We start from the raw sequence: 20,563 nt of genomic DNA on the forward strand, positions 1-20,563 counted from the left end.
TTCCATCGAGACGACCTATGAAACCAACCTGTAAAAGAAACGAAAAGAAAATGCAAACAAGTCCGCAAAGGTACAGATGCTTGAAATACTTGACTCCAACCATAGCGGTTGTTAAAGTACCTGTTTGGACCTTCAGGAAAGAAGGAGCGGAAGTCGGACTGCGGGGACTGGCAGTGGAGTGTCTGCGTAGCCAATGAGGGCGACTGTGGACTGGGCACCAGGGAGGGAACACGCACCGGTACGGACTGCAAGCAGACCATCAAGACCCAACGATGCAAGATCCCCTGCAACTGGAAGAAGAAGTTTGGAGGTAAAATAACTCAACTACAGCGGAAGCTGGATTTGCTGAGTCGTCCATGTTAAATATCGCTAAAAAAGGACCCAGAAGAATCGTAATGACCCCAAATGAACTCGTCACATCTTGAACAAGTGCAAACATCGCATATCTCCATCCCAACACATGAATCCGCTTTGCTGATTCACACAAACAGCTGTGTCATTTTCACAATAGGCAAGCTAGCTAATTGGAGACACATTTGAAAAGTCTGGTGAGGGTGTGATACATGGAAAACACAGGAATAATCCCCATGCTTTGTCAGTTTCTTTTTGGGCTTGAGACTATGCAGCCTTCAAAGATGAAATGTCTTGCAGTGACAAGCCTGAGGGACTTTTGTTCCCCGAGAAAGGCCTGTCAGGCAGGAGCCTGCTGCTCTGCAATGAGCCTGTCACAAGTGATGAACACACTGCAGGAAATAATGGTCTCGCTAACCGGCTATATAGATTAGAGCAGCAAAAGTTTTGTAGAAGTGGTAATAAGTTACACGCCTCTGGCCTTTAAATCCTGGAAAGTTCCTCAAGAAAAGAAAAGGAAGGCAAAAGAAAGGGAAGGCTAATTATGTATGTGCACACGTTTACTGTCATCAAGGCCTGGCTGAAGCAACAGCAGTCACAGTAGCTGCTGGTGTTTGCGTCAGTGTTCCCACAGGCAGATTTACAGGATGCCTTTGTAAACCGACCAATTGACCTGAGTGACGGCGACGTGTTCTGTCCTAAATCTGCTTCCTGGATATCTGGAGCTTGGCTAGCAGGGCCTCTTTAATCCAGCAGAAGGCAACACACAAGCTTGTGTTATGTCACCTGCTTTGCATTGAACATCTGAGCAGAGCAAAACAACCTTGAAATATTCCATCCTGTGCCAGTGTTTTTATGTTGATTAGCCTTACTCTTTCTTCGGTGAGGAATTATCATCGTCATTCAAATGTAAGGCCACAACAAGGCCACCTACAAAACAGTACTGAACTTTACAAAAATGCGAAAGTAATGAAGCGTGTTGCGACTATAGGTAGTGAGACAATGAATGAAGAAATCACTTTTCAATGAGTCCTTTTTCTCTACTGTGTCAGGCTTTTCTATTCCAACCAAACCTGACCACACTTACTCTTCGTTCCCAAATCTTCTGCTGCGGGCCTGCTGCCATGACAGTTGACAAGCGGGGCAACCAATGAATGAGCGAGAACCAATGAATGAGGCTTTGAGGAAGACTGATTTGCAGGCCAAAGATTAGAGGAGCCCTGAAGAGGCACCTCGTGCTTTTTTTCAGAGCTCTTCCAACCTTTTTGAACAGAATATGACAGTGAAAACACGGAATGACGTCAACAGACAAGATGACCAAGAGGAAAGTGTTGAGACAAAAGTGCCGTCCCTTAACAACATACTGAATACCTGCTAACTTTTCAAGAAAGTTCCTCAGTGCAATATGACGGGGAATGCTGCGGCCATTGTAGTCAAACACATTTCTGTATCTGCTTACTCAGCATTTGATAATCTGGCACCGTAGGACCAAATACTCTGAATAGAGTCGGCCCACCCACCGCTAATAATCACAGATAAGTGGGTGGGTTGAACTTTGTTGTTGTTTTCTTGTGTGTTTGTTTTGCCTTTCTGCGCATGTCACCTTCAAGAGGACATGGCTACCTGCTAAATTCCCAGGAGCCGGCGGAGAACCTCTCTCTCTCCCTCTCTCTCTGAGACAAATTATAGGTACGGAGGCACAGGGTTTCAAAGTTGGATGCCCAGGAAGCCCCTGTAGGATTCCTGCAACAATAGCCCTGTCAGTCCCTCTCTCTGCCCCCCCCCCCCCCATCCACTCTCTCCTCCTCTGATGAACACCCTGAGATCTCAGAGCAATGACAAGGGGCCCCGACGCTTTCATGTGAGAGGAGGCTGACGAATTAGTGTCACAGCCTTGAGGGAGACCAACTAGAGAGGCAACAAAATAATGCAGGGAGATATGAGTGCGCGAGAGAGACACACACACACACACACACACACACACACACACACTCTTGTGCAAACACATCTTTGAACACATTTCTATAACATATGCTCGAGCTACTGCTGCTATTTTCTGAAGCAATCTTGCATCCTCTGGGGTTGCATTTAAGTTGGATTTGATTTAATATCAAATGAAGGCACGTTTGAAATTTGAAAGTACTTTTCACTTCTCGGCGGGCAGGATTGTATCCGTCCATTATTTCAGCAGCCAGGCTGTGATTGCATTCATCTGTTAGCGTGGTATCATTATATCCAGTTGGATATATAAGATCAAAAAATGTAAAGCGCCATATGTCCCTGTTAGCAGAAAGCTACATGAGCCTTTTATACCGATAATAATAGCATCTGCTGCTGATGAGGTATCAGCAGAGCTTGTTCTGTGCATCTTGGACAGATTCTATTGATCCAGATAATAGCCAAGTAAATTAAAACCATCAAAGAGCCAGTGTGACTCACAACTCCTCTCTGGCTCAAGGGGCTTGTTTCATTGACAGATTGCAATTGTTTGCTTTTAAAAAACACATATAACCTACAAACGCCGACCATAAAATCATTTTCAATGGATTTCAGCTTGATTGCTTCTATAGCAGCGATACCTCCTTGACCAAACTGTCTAATCGAGTATCTGATTCCTGTCTGTGCCCAAAGGAGAATGCAAGTATGACTTCCAGGCGTGGGGGGAGTGCGACCTGGCAACGGGCAAAAAGAACAGGACGGGTGTGCTGAAGCGAGCACTCATGGATGCAACCTGTGCCGCCACCGTCACAGCTAGCAAGCCTTGTGGGAAAATCCCCAAGACCAAGCTGCAAGGTAAGCCCACAGTAACATAGCATCACTTGATAGAAACGTTACTCTTGCTGGGGTAGTTCTGCCGAGGATTCTCAAGGTATTCGGGACACAAGGCTGAATATATATTTCTGCTTTTGAACAACCCTTTCTTGGCCAGAACCTCGGTCTTATCAGCATCGAGCAGCAGCGGCGACGTTTATGAATCCAGAAGGCCGACCAGTTTCACTACACTGCCTCATTTCCCTTTCTGCTCCATCCCTTCATTCGCTTTTTCTCATGACAATCTTTGGTTTCTGTAAATAATACAACCCAAACAGATGCCAATTACACTCAGAGCACAAACTGTTGGCACGTATCTCAGATCGGCTCAGAGGAGGGCCTCTTCCATGTGCACAATGCACATTATCAAGGTGAACCTGTAGATCTCTGGGTGCTCCAAAGCTCTCTTGAGGCCAAAGGTACAACCAACGACGCACAACTTCTTAACCTCAACAATAAAAGCCCCTTACCGCTTGTGGCATTCATCTTAGGATCTCTACTTCACACAAAGGTTTTCTTTGAGAGAAACATTGACATCTAAACTTTTGGAATATCTTGCAAACTGTACAGTCCAGGGTTTTTAATCAATAAACTCGGTGTATCAATATTCTACGCCTGGTTGGGTGACGCTTTGAAGTGACGATAAGAGCTGCACCACCTTGAAAACTTCCATCCTTTACTCTTCCTCTGGTGTTTTTTGGCTCACGCTGATTAGCGGTAAATCTTTTGGGGGATTTCCGCGGCGAGGGATTTGAATGGGCTCAATACCCCAGGAGTCTGTCTTTGGCACTCTCTTCCTTGGAAACCGTGTACGAACAGCTGTCCCTTTCTCACGGACGAGATATCCTACACCTTGAGGGAATTTCCTCAAATTTGGCTCACCTGGACTCGGTGATGAAATAACTGTGGTGGTCAAACACCAACTGCAGGAATTCCAACAAATGTATATGAGCTGAAAAACACGAGTTTGGTTATTCCCTAAAATTACAAAACCTTCAGAGCGTTCTCCGACCATGCTCCGAGTACAGGTCAAGGAGGCAGACGGAGTTGAAATCTTTAAATCAAGAACTCCAAGATGTTATTTATTTTTTGTTTTGTAACATCTCTGGTTTAGAGCTGTCAGAGGCCTGTGTCTTCTGGTCGTACATCCATTTGTAGGTCACATTCTCATTTGTCAAGTCTCTGGAATGCCTTGAGGGAATTTCCCACGAATGTCCACTGGGCCTCGGGGCTGAACTGATCCCACTCAAACAGCGTGATGGAGAAAGCTGAGACATCAGCAGACCGCCGGAAATTGTGTTTGCCTCACCTTTAATCTCAGTACACACTTAGTACACATTTAGTATACAAGAGGCAGCGGATCCGGCTCAGGTCGGGGGCACGGCACCGAGCACGGTTGCTAAGCGACCGAGACGCGCCAGAAAGTTTTGGAATCACACACATCTGATGTTTCTTACCGTTAATCCGACGTAAGGCGCGAGCTCCGGGGATACAGCGGAGGTGAGAAGCGGCGAAGGAGGAGGAGGAGGAGGAGGAGCGTGTGTTTACCATCAGGACAACACCGGAGTTGGAAAGTTTCGGCTCCAGTGAGACACGCGGGTTCAGGGCGATCACTTCCGGGGTTACGTCACGCTGAAAATGCCAGAATCATCTCTTCCCTTGTCACTGCTGTTGCGAGCCACCAGGCTAGCTGCTATTGAACTACCGGTGGTTCTGAGGTTCCGTCTGAGCTGGTTTCATGGATTCGTAGTTGACGCGTCATCTGAGCCACACACACACACACACACACACACACACACACACACACACACACACACACACACACACACACACACACACACCGGGGCCTTAGTTCATCCTCAGTGCCGGTGAATCCACATCGGGAAGAGCTTGATTCAATGTCTTGGTACCGTTAGCAAGAGCTGGTGCCGCGAAGGTTTCGGCCGCGCGCTCCGGCTTAAGTTTACGCTCGCGGCGTAAATGGACGTGACCGCGATAATTTTTTATATATATATATACGCCGCGAGCGTATATATATATATATATATATATACACATATATTACAAGAAAAAATAAAACTTATTGTGAATTAAAATCCGGTTTACGTATTTTCATTTTTTATGTTTTTTTAATGTATTCAAATTTTTTCATTTTGTACTTGCACAGGTTGCATGAGGATTATTAACTTGAAACACCACGGTGAACCTGATATCTCAGTTTATATCAGCTGGAAAAAAAAGGATTAATAAAACCCTATTGGGGAAAAAAAAAAAAACCATCAACCAACAGCCTTCAGGCGAGAGGCGGGGTTCACCCTGGATGAGTTGCCAATCCATGGCAGGGCCAACACATAGAGACAGACAACCATTGGCTCTCCCAGCCACGCCTACGGTCAATTTAGAGTCTGGATTAACCTGGTCCCCTCATGATGTCTTTGGACTGTGGGCGGAGTACCAGAGAGAACCCAGGCAGGAACAGGGAGAACATGGAGACTCCACACAGAAAGATCCCATGCTCCAGCCAGGGCTCGGACCCGGAACCTTCTTGCTGCGAGGCGACAGTGCTGACCACTGCACCACCGTGCCACCCCAGATTAGTTTTTTTTTAAAGTCCAATCAAATTGGCATGAAACACAAAGTCCCAACAGTGGAGCAGGCAGATGTTGCAGCTGCAGATGTCCTGTAGTAAACCACCGGCCTCAGGCCTGCTTATCTTTGTGATCCAGGGCTTCGCCTGACACTGCTTGTTTGATGAGGTGACGGCGAGGTTGCGTCAAAACTCCATGTGCAAACCCCGCGCTCACACATGTCGTCTGCTCAGCGCGATAAGGCCACAGTTTATGACCAGCGCTGGCAATTTGGCCCTCGTTATAATTCTTGTTTGGACAAAGGGACATTCGCAGCGGGTCAATTACATCCCCGTTTACAAAATTAACAAAGGGCATTGACTCACTCGGAATGACTCAAGTGCTTTCTTATCATCACTGCTGCATATATCTCTCCGGGCAGTAATACATTCCACATGAATTCACATAGTTATTGAATATTCTCCCATTAAGATCTTGTGTAACCCACATGATATTGTTCTGCAGTCCAATATGCAACTTTTGTACAGCCGTTATAATACATTCTAAAGCAGACACTGATATTATCAATAAATGGTGGCCGCCATGTGGAATTTAATATATTTCAGCTTTGAGATTCATGAGTGGAATAGAAGAAGGGGTGCAACCGGTTGTTTTGCGTATCTCGTGTGTGTGTGTGTTTGTGGGTTGTTGTTTTTTTTTTTCCAGTCACACATTAGTTTGTGGTTGAAAATGTCGATGGAAAAAAAAAAAAAAAAAGCGACCTGACTTGTTTTTCACGCGCCGACGGGAACACTAAAGCGTGCGCTGACGGGCGAATAGCGAGTTAACCTGTTCACCTTTGCTTTAATACTGTCACTCATCGCATCAAATTAAGTGCGAGGAATTATACCGTCTTCATAAATTGAACATTAATGTAAATTACAGCTGGAAATGGCTTGCGGGAATTAGTTATCAGTCTGAACTGATAAATACGTAACCATCAAGAGAATTGATGTTATATACACCTTTATACATGAGCTGATGTTAATTCCTCCTGATTTAATGCAATTTGTTTTATTTATTTCAATTTATTTTTCATTTTGTGTGCGATCCTTTGAGCTTTACTTTCAGCAAAACAGCACAAAATATACATACACACACTCTTGTCGGAAGGAAGATCAGTGATTCATTTGAAGAAACAGACACCGCGTAGTAAACACCCCGTCAGCTATAATTAATTAAACAAACCAGCTAACCACGGATTCCCTGGAACTGTTTCCAGTGATTTGACAGTGAAATCATGTCCTGGAGTGATTCTTCATATGAGCTTGTTTGTTTTATTTTATTTTTTTTAAAGTGCTAGTGTATTGAATAGAATGATTAAAAGAAATTGTAAGTAGTTCAAAGTAACTACAAAGACAATGAACAGGTCTTAAAGCTTGATACTAAATAAGACGGGAAGGACATTGAAGTTAACTCTGTTGTGACAGTTCATTTTGTGGATAACTTGCTCAGAGCACAAAGTCGTCCCGGCCTATACTTTGATTTGAGTACCAAATACCGCATTGCTAAAACACTCAAAACCAGGACCTCCTGCCTTCCTTATCTTAACCAAGCCAAAACATTCTTAAACTTCGTAGTTTGTAGATGTTGTGCTACCAAAAAAGATACTTTTCTCTGGAGTTTTTTTTTAACATCCAGATTTTAAGTAGGCTGCACGGTGGTGCAGTGGTCAGCACTGTGGCCTCACAGCAAGAAGGTTCCGGGTTCGAGTCCCGGCTCGGGCGCGGGATCTTTCTGTGTGAGTCTCCATGTTCTCCCTGTTCCTGTGTGGGTTCTCTCTGGTACTCCTGCTTCCTCCACAGTCCAAAGACATGCAATTTGGGGACGAGGCTGATTGATACTCTAAATTGACCGTAGGTGTGACTGTGAGTGTGAATGGTTGTTCGTCTCTGTGTGTTGGCCCTGCGATTGACTGGTGACCTGTCCAGGGTGAACCCCGCCTCTCGCCCGTAGATGCTGGGATAGGCTCCAGCCCCCCCCGCCCCCCTGCGACACTTACCAGTAAGGAATAAGCGAAAGACGACAATGGATGGATGGATTTTAAGTAGGCTAGCAAGGTAGCTAGAACCCACATCAATTTGAAATGATAAATTGTGAGTTATCAGTCCCCAGCCTCTGCCAGCAATGACAAATATCTTCTACCGTTAGCCGACCCTGTTAGCTAGCAAACGAGCAGGCTAACTCTGACTTGTGTCAGGAGTAAACATAAAAATACTGGTATTTAATCGGATCCAATACGGTCAACAGCAGCAAGATTGCAAAGTAGAGCAAAACAAGTTCATCTTCAGTGTTTCAGGTGACGTTCTAATTAAGGTAAATGGGTTCCATTTATCTTTCACTTTCCCCTGTTAACTCAAAGTGCTTAACAGTGTTGCCTCATTCACCCATGCACACTCTCATACACTGACAGCAGAACATAAATGACTAATGGCATTAATGTCCCAAGCCTCTTACCATAGAACGTTTCATAGGGAGGGAGCCAACTGTGCGTCTCCATCAGATAACTTTCAAAGGGCAAGAGCAGCACTTTATTTTGTTTTTTTAAAGGGGAAGAAGTATGTTCGGTTGAAGAAGGTGAGTCTTAAATCTCCTCTGGAAGACAGGCAGTGTTACTGGGGATGTCATGGCAGCAACAGCAGTGAGGAGAAGCAAGCTGTTCTCATTCACTGCCGTGCAAGACAACTGGAATACAACCCACAGAATCATGAGCCAGGAAGTTGAGACACTCGCCAGCCTTTTGGTTTTTTTTCTTCCTGGCAACAAAATTGTGTGTTTTTAGTGAAACAACACTAAAATTTCTGTTATTTTAATGTCTTTTTTTTTTTTTTTTCAATATCAATCATGCCTAAACATAACCAGATCTTAACCACAGCTTGTCACAACTGTAATTAAAGTTCTCCAGTTGCTGGACATTCGTACGATAATGCAAATAAATGAATAAACTGCGCAGAACTGTTCAACTTGTATTGGCGGAAAAGAAGAAGAAGCACGGCAAGGACTGGAATCTGAAAGAAAGACAACCTTTTTTGTTTCTTTCAAGTTGATTTCCTGTGGATCGGAGTTCGTGTGAGAGAGATATCAAGCAAGTCGCGTTGCCTGCTGCTCATCTACTGTATGTAAATCGTGTGCGTAAACGGTGCGGAACGTGTAGGGCTGGAGAGGGGCGGTCAGTGGCCAAGGGATAAGGAATGGCGGAGCGATGCGAGAGAATCAACCGTCAGTTGTACATCTGACAGGCAGCAGCATTCTGGAAGGAGAGAAAAGCCAGAGGAACCTGTAAAAAGAGAGAATCGAGTTTCATGCAGCTGCTAGTGAAGCTGAACCTCTGACTCTTTATGGGGTCATACCCATTGTTGCTTTACCCCCTAATGTGAGCATATCATGGGTGAAAAGCACATCGGAGTGATTTTAGTGTCGTAAACAACATTTGCTGTAATGTCCGTCTATTCACCCATCCATTTTCCACCTCTGGGTGTAATGTTTGGTTGAGACGATGGTAAATTGGAACTTCTGTCATGCACAAACCAATTTACACCCCAGCGCAGTGTCCTTCATTTGAATCTCTTTATGATGGGAACAAATATGCACATGATGGAAATGCAAATGTAAAGGAACTTGCTAATTCAATATGATTAATTTGATAAATAAAGAGCCGTCTTGCTGTCGATGCTGGATGTTTCGGTAACAGAAGAAACTGAATTCCCAGTGTTCCATGAAGCATATGAGCACCTTGCTGATGTAAATCATGAACTTTCACGTTGGAAGATGTACACACAAACACGTATACCGTATATTCTTGTGGGGTTTGTGTATGTGAGTTTCTACGTGCGGCACTGCATACCTGCGCGCATCAATTCTAATGAACTGCATTTGAAAATGTGTGAATGCACAGCGACAACCTAAGAGAGCTGAGGGCAAAAGAGAGGCAGAGCAAGGATGACGGTGGCCGATATGAAGGGAGGCATTCGGTAAGAGAGACCCGCTATCTGAGCCAAGTCTGATTTCCCATGTCTGCCAGTGGGAAGATAAGCCCTGGGAAGCAGTGGGGTTACTGGGAAAGAGAAAGAGAAGGTGCTGTGTACAATGAGATGTGTACAGGAGGGGAATGAGACTGTATGCTTTTCTATCTGTGTCTGGGGATGGCAGAGATACAGTCCACAGCAGCGGGATCAGAGGGCTTATGGGGAAAAAAACAGCCTACTGAAAAACAACAACCAAAAAAAAAAACCAACAACCACCAAACATGTTTGGCGACGGATTGACTGAGAGAGAGGGGAGCCTGAGATTCAGCCAAATCTGCAATTCTGAGCAGCCACGCTGGGTTCTGAAAGATAGGTTTCCCCAGACTGCAGCAGGTTGCTGCGATGGTGGGAGCATCTGTCATTTGCAGATTCCGTAGGAGACAATGCTAAGAGGCGCCTTGGGAGTGATTGGAGATTCTGGGTTGCATCCGTTTGCTGTCTCGCCCAGGTGAAACACAGACCCTGTGGAGCAAAAGAGAGAACAAAGAGTGACAGAAATGAAACATTATGAATGCCTGTAGAAACCTCAAGGTCCCCGCCTTTCATTCCAGCAGAACAAGAGCAGGTCCAGCATGAGGGTGTGTTTGGATGCCAGAGTTCAGTTCATGTTAAACAAAAGGTGTTGTCAAGATAAACCCAAGCATCTTGGAATATTTTAGAGCTATTTTTGTGTGCCATTCTCACCGGGTGGGTAGGTGTTGTTCTGATTCTTAAATAAAGAATGGATTTAAAATAGTCAATGTTTCTGGCCCACAAAGGCAGAGAAGAGGAACAATGGAAACTCAGTTTTGTGGAAGATAAACTTTAGCTTAATTTTAGTGGGGATGTGAACGCAGGTTTTTGCCAGTTGAAATTGTGCTTGGCTTAAAGAAAATATCTGTTAGTTTTCTGGAAACATTCAATGTTATTGATATTAAATATTACTCAAAAATCAACCATTAAATCCTTTCTGAATCGATTAATCCTGCTAGCTAGTTGATAGCATAACGTTAGCTTTGTACTCGTAACAACTGAGTTCATGCTTAAAAACAATGAGAGAAAATTGTCTAGCATAACAAACCACACAAGTCTCAACCTTTTGATCGCCCTAGAGCTTATTTTCAGCAATTATTCAAAATCTTAATGGCAGAACCCATGACAACGCGAATTTTCTAGATTGGTCTGTGGAAATACGTCTTCTTAAAGGCACAGTATAACACAGCAATGTGTGAAAAAAGATGACGTGTAACAGAAAAAAAAAACAGTGGGGAGATCAGGGTATTTTGTGTAATAGTGGGGGGTAACATAGCGTAGTAAAATGGGAGAAGGGTGAGTAAATAGCGTACAGCACAGTGAGCATGACGTTAGCTTAGCTACTAATAACAAGCTAGCAACGAAATCCCTCAGCTTGGATCTCACTGCCAGCACTATTTAACCCCAAAAGTAATAATAATAATGACAATGACAATAAAACTTTACTGCCTTTATTTTGAAGTTAAGGTCATGGCGCTGTTTCATTCTGGCTAACCGATCTAGAACATCGGTTCTAGAACTGGTGGTGGGACGCAAGCTCTCTCAAGTGGTACGCAGAGGAATCCCAGATACTACGTTTTGAAAATGAAACAAGTAAAAAAAAAATTTTTTTTTAAATACTTAAGAGTTCCATAAAAACACAAAATACTTTTGAATGAAAATACACACAAATCCAATATGAGACGACATACAAAGCCACAGTACCAAGAGTACAATAAAGAGCCTCACGCAGTATTACAGTTGGGACTGTATGCGTTGATTACTTATGTCTAGGTACATTCATTCATGCCTAGTCCACAAATGACAGCCCGTCATTCCCCATGTGTGGCTGACCATATTATCCAAAGCCACAGATACTGTACTGTACCGCTCTGACACTTCCATTTACACTGTGTATTTCCATATATAAATATGGAGTTCAGGTTTGAGTGGAAGAAGTCACAAGCAGCTTGATGATGGGTCTGTGTCATTGTCAAAGAGGAGAGTGTGCAGAGTCGTGTAATTTGCAAATCCAGCAGAAAGCTCTCCAGCCTGGAATGAGAGCTCCCATCTCATATATGGAGCAGAGAGAACAGAGCCAGAGAGAATCCTTTTCCTCCATCGCTCTTCCCGGGGGAGTGAAATATGCTGACAAAAACAACAAGGGAAGAGAAAACATTAGCAAAAAAAAAAAAAAAAAGAAGAAGAAGAAAACAAGCAAGGAAATGGGATGGAAGAGCAATTTCTCTATTTGCATGGCTGAGAAAGACTTGCACGTCAAAATATTATTGCCTGTGGACGTTTGCAAAGGAGACGGCAGGAACAGATTTTTAAAAAGATTTTCTCGGAGAGCGCAACTCTTGATCTCCTTGACACACGGGATCTGAGTCGTGTAGGTGATGAGATCTTTTCATCCCCAAAAAAAACCCAACATATTTTGGACGTATTTATTTCAAGTTATAACACAGAATCTTTTTTTAAAATAGAACAGGACACTTCTTCTGTTCATCCCTTCCCTGATCTCTTCTTTCTCAACCCTTTTTTTTTTTTTTTTGAGTTGAACAACAAGTGCAAGACTTAATAAATAAATATTTTTGACTCGTCCTCCGTTCTTTTCAAGCAGATTTCGAAGGTGAATGTCAAAACTATGTGGGCAGATTTGAATTTGGTAAGAGCATCTATTTGGAGAGCAGATACATCAGCAGACTTCACCTTAGCGTTGGGCTGAGGAGAAGCAACAGTAGCAATGCCACAGTTAAAAGCACTGCGACTACAGTATATATCGGTGCCATCTAATGCACCACGGACATATACATATCTATCTATCTCTATATATAGATAGATAGATAGATACGTATATTTGTTGAGTTATGAGCTCTAATGTAAGCTGGAAGGCAAATATAAATTAAGACATTTTGTTCGGCAAGAAATTCCTCAGAAATGAACTCCACTTTTACACATTTTGACACGAGGCAACTTATTTCTGTGTTAAAGGACTCAATCCTCTGCCCCGCCAGGCGCTGGAATGACATTTTATTTTTTAAATTATTATATTTACTTTTCAGATGTAATTGTTTGTATCTCTTGTCATCAGGAGTGGCTACAGTAAACTCGTGCCAGCGTCACTGCTGTACATTTTTTTTTTTGGGGGGGGGGGGGGGCGACGACGACAAACGCCCACATTACCTTCAGTTTTTAGTCCAAAACTACCATCCATGCTGAACTCCAAGGTCAAGTGCATGCCGCTAAATGGAACCATGAACAACGGTTTCATTCGGCTTTTGTTCCAAGTTAAATGCCTAAATCTTTTAGCGAAAAGGGACAGGTTGCCCAGCCGTTCCATGAAGCCACATCAGCAGGGGACTGAAGAAGGCAGACGGTGTGGCTGAGGCGCGTGTGCTTACAGACATGCAGACAAACAGCCCTGGAGATTCACACTCCAACAAACAGCTAGCCTGAAGCTAGCTAGCTCAGATGCTGCAGGTTGTGTTCTCTTCCTGTTCAGCAGAGCGGAGAGGCCACAAAACAGCGACTGAGGCTTCCATCATGGCTGCCAGGTACCAATCCACTGTTGCGGCAAGATGAAGCAGATTTTCAAAGGGGGCATTCGGCAGGTCAATCCTCAGGAGTGAGCAGAGGAGAGTGTGCCTGTACTGTCACACTGACTAACCTGCACTCTTGCGAGAAACAAATTAAAACTCATACGGCTGATTTGAAGCAGAGCATGGTTGCCTTTTATCGAAACAATGAGTGTTTATTTCAAATTCAGCACCTCTAGCGATGAATATTTTAGAGTCAACAGCACAAACAGATGCTTGCAAGTCTTTTCTCGTAATTCCAACTCAAGTCTCCTCTTTCCTCCCTGCCTTTTTCCAAATGTTGCAACGATGCCAATTCCCTCATTGGAGCTTCTCTCAGTTTTAACTTTGCCAGAGGGTGGTGGCATGGTACGGTGGATAAATCAAGCATAAAATGGAAAACTAAGGAAGTGAATTGGAAAATAATCAAGTGAACGTACCACAAATGTAGCAGCAAGCAATGTGTAGCAAATGCAGCTGAGCTAACGTTAACCCTCAATGTTAACTTTCAAGTTCTCAAGTTTCCAATGTGCGCACATGCAGGTTTTGCAGACCTCGGTAAACTAATAAATATAAAAATTGCTAGCAGACTAGGAGTCGGTGCCTTTATCAGTGTTTCCCTGGTGCATCATGAACAACGTCACGAACCTTGGCGGCAGCGTGGAGGACCGCGGTGGTGCTTCACACACAGATTGAACTTGTGGCTTTAATGGCACAAAGATGCGAAAGTCACCAGCCAAGACAGCAACCTTTCGTGCCTCCGTGTTCAGCCGTGACGGCGAAGCTCTGACCACTTGTCCTGCGTGTCCGAGATCGCAAGCGTTGAGAGCCGGCTGGTGGTTGCGGTTGTGTTTGGTAATCTCTAAAGACAGTTTCTGTCAAGGGAGAAAATATCGGTACGGGGAAGCTGCTTTCGGTTTGAGCAGCTTTGGCCAGTGACGTCTGAACAGGCCTTGGCTGCGTCCACATCAATCGTCTGGGTGGAGCAAAAAAGAGAGCAAACACACTGGCCGAAATACAAGGTTGGACAAAAATAGCTGCAGTCCTCCAATTTCAAGCTGTTGTAATGTAAACTGGACGTAAACTGGCTATTTTTTTGAAAAATATCGGCTGGTATTTGTCGTCTCCCAGCTCTATGCAAACGTCTCAAGTCGCTACACAGACTGTAAACAATGAATGTTGGCAGCGACAAAGAAGTCTTGGAGCGGATATCCGCTGGCTACACTGGAACCCAGAAATTCTGGCCGTCGTTCCCCGAGGCTAAGTCGTCAGACGCTGCCAGTGGGTTCCAAGACTGTGTTCCCATCAGTGCCAATCAGAGCAACGCCAATATGTGCCTGTGTCTACTGCAGGGTCATTTGACCCGGGAGGGAAATCCAATTGACTGTGTTCCCATTGCAGACGGCAGGTGGAAGCAGGTTCTTCTGGCCAGTGGGAATGTGGTCACCTTTGTTGTGATACCAAATATAATGCAGCAGTTCTTGAGGTTTTTCCTCAGGTGTACTGCTTCTGCCGCTGGCCGTGGTTTTGATGCCGCGGTCCCTCTGTGGCCGCGGAGAGATGCAGAAGGACACGCATGAACGGGAGGAATGACATTCGGCTCGTCAAACAGTTCCTTAAAGTCGATGCAACTCACACCTGTTAGAGCATCAAATGGAGGTCGCTCTCCAGTCCAAAAGCTCAGGTCAGAGTCTGGTCTCGGGTCTGGAAAGGACAAGTCCAAATGGAGTCTTAAACCACTTGCGTTGAACTCGAGTTGAAGTGTCACGCTGGCGTCCTCATCTCTCGTTCTGAATTCATCTTTTCTTGTCTCACACAGATGCAAAGAAGCAAAAGAAAGAGGGCAAGAAGCGAGAGCGCATCCAAATGGACTGATGCGGTTGTTTTTCCAGGGGAAGAAGAAAGAAGAGGGTACAAAAGACGTCCGCTGCCCTGTTTCAACATGGTTCCTCTGTCACATGTCCTGTAGGCCGTAGTCGGAGCACTTGGGAAGACGAGTAGCGGCGCGTTTTACTTTGCTTCTTTCTAGAACCTGATAAGAAAAAAAAAACAACTCGTATGTTATGATAGGAGATCGAGTACGAATAGCTAATGACCATTTGTTTACTAGTGTTCTTACCTAATGATGTTATTTCTAGAAAAAAACAACAACAAACAAACGGATAGGATTTGTTTTACAGTTGCATAGCTTCGCTAATTTGAAGAACTCTTTGGTCCATGCTGACTTAATGAAGCAGTTTGTTAAAAATGAAGCTCTACATCTTTACTTAATTAATGTCTACAACAAAGATGCGTTCATTTGCAGATTTTTTTTTTTTTTTTTTTTTTGGGGGGTGAGGGGGGGGATGTAATTGTAATTTCACCTTCGTCATTTTGTGGTTTGACATTTTTCCTTTTTTTTTTTTTCCTTCCCTCAGTAACAATAAACTAGCTTTGTTTGGAGGCTGCAAGCTACTGTACATGTGGGCAGACTAGAACTGTTAGTTTGTTTTCCTCCTGCTGCTTTATTGTACCTCAATTTATACCCATTGTTTTTCCTCATCATCTGAGTGTAAAAAAACAAAACAAAACAAAAACCCTCACTTTTGTAGTCGGAGTTAACACTTCCTGTTTCCGTTTACCTTGCTGAATTTGAAAAAGTATAATAAAATCAAAAAATTTTAAAAGTTTTTTTTTTTTTTTTACCCACCCCGTGTATCCCTACGTTAAATTAAAATTTGGAAAAAAGAAAAAAAAAAAAAAAAAGAGAGAGAGAAAAAACACACAGTTCATATATTTTTATTTGAATGTCATTCTGAAAGAATATGGCACAATTTAACCACTTAATTTCGTTCGTTTTACATCGTCAAAGGTGGCCAGTGACAGGAACACTTCAATGTCCAGAACAAATCATCAATCAAGAATGCATCGAAAATGAAATCAATACCATTGTTACTGTACAGGACGATAGATAGAGAGTAGCTATTAAACATGTGTATGTACATTTCAAATGCAGCGCATCCAAATTACATTTAATCATATAGATCATATGTACAATGAAAACAATAAATTTATTTTTCCTACTGCGAGAGAAGCCACGAGCCACAGTGAGTGAGTACATGATGAACATCTACATACGTGAGCAAATGAAAAATGAACACGCTATGTACATTTAACACTTGCAGCAGACTACTTTTTTTTTCTTCTTTTTTTTTCAACTTTTTTTTGTCACTGTTACATTATTGTGACCCTTGGGATCGGGTCAAGGAACCGTGAACACTCCCGGTCGCTGTTCAAATGGTAAAAGTTATAAAGTGAGTCCAGCAAGATAGCAAGCAACCAGTTTCCTCTCAACGTGAGTGTGAGGTCTTGTAAATTTACAGGTGAAATCAAATTGAAGCCCGTTGCCTTTGGGGTCTTTGGCTCACACTGAAACCAGTTTTAGCTTTTGTCCTTCTCTCTCTCTCTCTCTCTCTCTCTCTCTCCTTCTCTCTCTCTCCTTTTTTCTTCTCTGGCTGCAGAAGTCACTCCTCAAATCCCCTGGAACGCTGCTCTGAAGTTTTTGAAATTCAATCCAGTCGCTAGTCAGAAATCCATTGGAAGCAAATCATGTCCACAGAGATGCACGTGTTTCTTACACTTGTCATAACCGTACTCAGTTGCGTGGTAGCGTATTGGTGCCGCGCCGGGAAAAAAGACAGGCAGATCGGTCACGTGTAACGTCAAAACGATTGTAACAATTTTAGTTTTCCTTTTTCACATACAGATATCACATTATAAATATAAAATATATCATCTAACATGATTTATTCTTGTTATAACCTGAAAACATACAAATATCTTGTTATACGCCATACGTACATATATTACACGTTATAGTGACGTAGTTTTTTTTGTTATAACATATGGAAGCCTTACACATTATAGCAAGACTTTGTTGTGATTTAAAAAAAAAGAATGTGTACAGTTATGTGATGAATTTGTTTGTTGTCATTTGTTGTTAGAACATTAAAAAATATCTTGTTATACCGGGAAGAGAAATATCTCACAGCATAGGAGATTTTACTGACGTAATAACGTGGAAAATATACGGAAGACGAGTAAGGCCATAAGCCGGTAACGGGATAACAGCATTAAAACACATTGCGAGAGCAGCCTTTCTTAGCTTCAGTTAAAATATCTTGTTCTAAAATTACGTTTTTTTTTTGTTGTTTTTTTTTTTAACGGAAACTTTTCACGTCGCTGATCTTTTTTTCTCTCTCCACGCGTGGCATCAATACGCTGCCATACCTTTGCTTCCTATTCATTATATTCACATTTTCTCAATAAAATTAAAACAAACAAACAAACAAACATCTTCCTGTACACCGGTCATATACTGGTCTTTGTAAAACGACATTTGTACAATGATTAAAAAAAAAACAAAAAAAACAACCCCCACCCCACCCCCCCGCAAGAAGTTTAAAAAATGTGATAGAAAATGTACAATATAATGTATTTATTGTAACATCACACAAAGCTGTGTCTACGTGAGTCTTTGAAGGCCTGTTGCTATTGAGAGAGGAAGAAATTACGATTTAGACAATCACACTGTGTGCATCTTCCCTGATTGATGTCTTCATGCTGAGGATGCCATTTGGAAAAAAAACAATCACACACACACACACACACACACATATATATATTTATATGTATATATAAATATATATAAACACCTCACAGCAAACCGCACGCGCACACACACACACACACACTCTCACAGGAATGGCAGCACTGATACAATGACACATGGTTCTGCAGGAGCGAGGATCGTTCCTCAAATGTGAATGCACCAAATACACGGGCTGGAAAAATCAAGCGCAGCAGCTCGCCGTGCCTGCAGGACACCGCTGAAATCTGTCACTGCGGCACTCTGTGCAGTTTAAACGACTTCAAAGGCTTCGGGATGACGATGATGATGATGATGACGATGATGATAATGATGATGATGATGGTGAGGATGATGATGATTTTAGTTTGTTCGGTCGCGCAAACTTTCATCGCCGCTATAATTTGGCAGCGGCTGTTAAAGCGAAAATTACAGTAATGAGAGCTCAGAGCTGAAAAACAGTATCTTTAACACACACACACACACACACACACACACACACACACACAAAGAAAGAAGGCTGAGTAACAGGCTTTAATGTGCTTCCATCACCTTCACACACACTAAAGATACAACTGGGATTCTTTTTTTTGGGGGGGGGGGGGGGGTTAAAAGAGCAATTTGTTACGGTCACTCTTGAGGAAGGCACTTGTAATTGCTCTGTACAATCTGCCGATCAGATATTTTAAAACGTTCCCTCTCACAATAAAAAGTCCCCTGGTCGTGTGCAGCAAATCCAGCTGCGACGCCTGGATTATTCTCACCTCACGTGAGAAGTCACCTCTCAATATCACGTCCTTCGTTAAGAAGGACTTGTAGCCCTTTGACATAAGCCGTACGAGGAGGAGCCCAGCTGGCTCTGACGGCACACCATGACGATACAGTACGGATGATCGGGGTCATGACACGGATGAGAACATACATATTCTAGTAAGAAACGGCGGTGCGCGCGTGTGTGCGCGGGGGGGGGGGGGGTTCTGTTCGCGGAACATCAAGACGAGGTGCCATAAAAGCACAGGAGGGACGGTAAACAGCGCCGTATCACCGTGTGTTTACGCCAGGAGGCCGGTTTTGTCTGGGACATTCGAATTCCTGCAGCAAAAACCTTTGGCTGACCCGCTCAGAGTATCTGCTGCTTCTCCAAACATGGTCCACGTGAAGCTAAACCCGACCCCCCACCCTCTCCACGCAACACCTCCAGAAACCATGAGGTAATCTATCACCTTTGCTACCTTGTTGAGTGGTGTGTGTGTGTGTGTGTGTGTGCGTGTGTGGGGGGGGGGTTATCAGCCGCCATTCGCTTACATCGTCCGGCACAAAAGACAATGCCTGATACAAGAATGTATTTTCGCTCCCATCAACTACTTGGGTGCATCTCACCCTGGTTCCTGGCTCCAGGAAGCTGCCATCACCTTCCATCCAACACCCCAGCAGGCGCTCTGACTGGGACCCCCCACCCCCTCACCCAACCACCCACCGGACCACCACTTGAGCTGTGAGCCACTTGCACTCTCCCGCTGGTATCACTCAAACAACAGCTTACACAGCAAAGACTAATCAGATATTCTGGAAGGCTCTTTAGCCTCAACTAAGACGCGTGACAGATGTCAGACAGACACGTCTCCACTTATCACTGTGACGGATGGTTGCGCGTTGAACTTGGATGGATGCCTCACTTCCTGCTGCCACAGATAAACATGGATCAACCTTATATGAACAACGGCGCCGGCAAGAAATGACACGCTCAAACAAGTGAATGAGGTTTACACGACGTCTTTGCTAAGGCGAAGCTTTGTTTCCCTGTAGCTGATGGCCTTCGTCATCCATCCATCCGTCCATCTGTTTTCTGTACTGCTGATCCGTTAAGGGTGGCGGGAGGCTGGAGCCTATCCCTGCTGACATTGGGTGAGAGGCGGGGTTCACCCTGGATGAGCCACCAGACCATCGCAGGACCATCAGGAGCAACTAGGGGTTCAGTATCTTGCTCAAGGACACTTGGACATGGTCACCGGGGGAAGTGAGGATCGAACCAGCGCCCCTTCGGTTGCTAGACGGCCACTCTACCTCTGAGCCACGCCGCCCTTCTTAGTCATACATTGACTGTCAAAAAAGTTTCTATTACTCAAAATGGTACAATTCTACGGAGCCCCGGGGAGGCCACTGAGATATTCCATTGATTCATTTTTGTGGACATGGAGAATAAACATCTTAATTTCCAGGCCATGAGACAGAAACTTTTTCCTGTGATTTAGTGGGGATTTAGTTTCGAGGTTAACAGGATTAGTTTAATAAGGCTTGACAACTAAAAACTTTTTGTTCCCGCCTCTGTGGCCAACCTTCAAAACAAAGTCCATAAAAAAAAAGACATAAAATCAAAGTTTTTGTCTCTCTGTGGCCATATTGTAGGTCTCCGTAAAATATTGTGGAACCTTTTGGCATAAGATTTAAGTTAATATGTCACTTTTTTATGATTATTATTGTCCAGAACACTGCAGAACAATTTTCAGTCAATTCAGATATTTTTTCTGATTTCTTTTATGCAGTTTGTGACTT

General features: G+C 43.7%; 2 protein-coding genes across 3 annotated transcripts in view; one reads left to right on the plus strand and one right to left on the minus strand.

Annotated features, from left to right (window-relative positions):
- Window positions 1-302, minus strand: part of LOC147262722 (E3 ubiquitin-protein ligase TRIM35-like) — a 65,794-nt gene extending 65,492 nt beyond the window's left edge. For both annotated transcript variants that reach the window (XM_086201874.1, XM_086201877.1), the window contains exon 1: window positions 121-302. The gene's annotated coding sequence lies outside the window, so the exon portion shown is untranslated. The remainder of the gene's footprint in view (window positions 1-120) is intronic.
- The window catches only part of ptn (pleiotrophin), a 50,386-nt gene extending 34,950 nt beyond the window's left edge, over window positions 1-15,436 (plus strand). The window contains exons 3-5 of the mRNA XM_086201878.1: window positions 137-310; window positions 2,983-3,144; window positions 15,203-15,436. Coding sequence (XP_086058004.1) covers window positions 137-310; window positions 2,983-3,144; window positions 15,203-15,258 — 392 coding nt within the window. The 3' untranslated portion in view covers window positions 15,259-15,436. The remainder of the gene's footprint in view (window positions 1-136; window positions 311-2,982; window positions 3,145-15,202) is intronic.
- Window positions 15,437-20,563: the final 5,127 nt, after the last annotated feature.

This window comes from Aulostomus chinensis, chromosome 4, assembly GCF_037954235.1.
Source record: "Aulostomus chinensis isolate RoL2024-O1b breed Wild chromosome 4, RoL_Achi_v1.0, whole genome shotgun sequence".
NCBI lineage: Eukaryota > Metazoa > Chordata > Actinopteri > Syngnathiformes > Aulostomidae > Aulostomus > Aulostomus chinensis.